The sequence below is a fragment of the Penaeus monodon genome, chromosome 30 (assembly GCF_015228065.2).
Source record: "Penaeus monodon isolate SGIC_2016 chromosome 30, NSTDA_Pmon_1, whole genome shotgun sequence".
Classification (NCBI taxonomy): domain Eukaryota; kingdom Metazoa; phylum Arthropoda; class Malacostraca; order Decapoda; family Penaeidae; genus Penaeus; species Penaeus monodon.
Window position 1 is genome coordinate 14,275,625 of NC_051415.1, and position 808 is coordinate 14,276,432.

The window sequence follows — 808 nt, forward strand, 5'->3', positions numbered from 1 at the left end:
TTTACATTGACATAAGATGCATACATGAACATAAATAAAGTTTTTTTTTTCTTAGAAGACAATGAATAATAGAAAAATCTGTTTGTTTGCCTTTTTCCCCAGATTATGGTATAAATATGATGCTTCTCCAGGACTGCCTGGTTCTGGTATCTTTCAGTACCAGATTGTAAAAGAAAAGCCAAAAGATAGTTCAAGCAGATTGAGAAGACGTTCCTCTATCTGCAAGGTATGCAGTATGATTTTGTTTTTTGTAATAGATTGTTTTACCATCATCAGCTTTAAGGATTTTAAGAATTTCTGCTTTCAGTCATTTACTTGCTCTTCTGTTACAACTCTGTTAATTTCTTACATGGTTGCTTCCCCTTTTCCCACTTCCTAATCCGCTGATTATGTCTCTCCAGTTTCTCTATTACTCTCATGTGCCCTTTATAATGTTTGTTTCCCATTTTAGTCTTTCTCTGTTTCTTCACTTCTATCTCCATACTTGCCTCTCTTTCACTATTAATTTTTGCCAACACTGATTCTCCATCTGTCTTGCATGCCCTTTATTTCTTCTTAATCTACATGTTCACTCTGTTTCTCTCCCATTTGCTCAGTCTTTTTTAGTTACTCTGTCCACCTGTTTAGTCTTTTTTCTTGATTTGTACCTTTTGTCATTTCATTATTCCATATTTTACTCTACTTATCAAAATTGTTTTATTCTTCAAATGTATGTCAAAATTTACAGGAATGTAATTTTTTTTGCCTTCTTTTTCAGGAACACAAGGATAGTTTACCAACATTTATGGGAATGCCATTATATGGCCTA

The 808-nt window shown here is 33.2% G+C and overlaps 1 protein-coding gene across 1 annotated transcript in view; it reads left to right on the forward strand.

Moving 5' to 3' along the window:
* The window catches only part of LOC119592536 (fat storage-inducing transmembrane protein-like), a gene marked incomplete at its 5' end in the record, with an annotated part of 9,040 nt that overhangs the window by 5,805 nt on the left and 2,427 nt on the right, over positions 1-808 (forward strand). Inside the window, 2 exon segments of the mRNA XM_037941400.1 lie at positions 103-226; positions 758-808. Of these exon segments, the coding sequence (XP_037797328.1) occupies positions 103-226; positions 758-808 (175 nt within the window).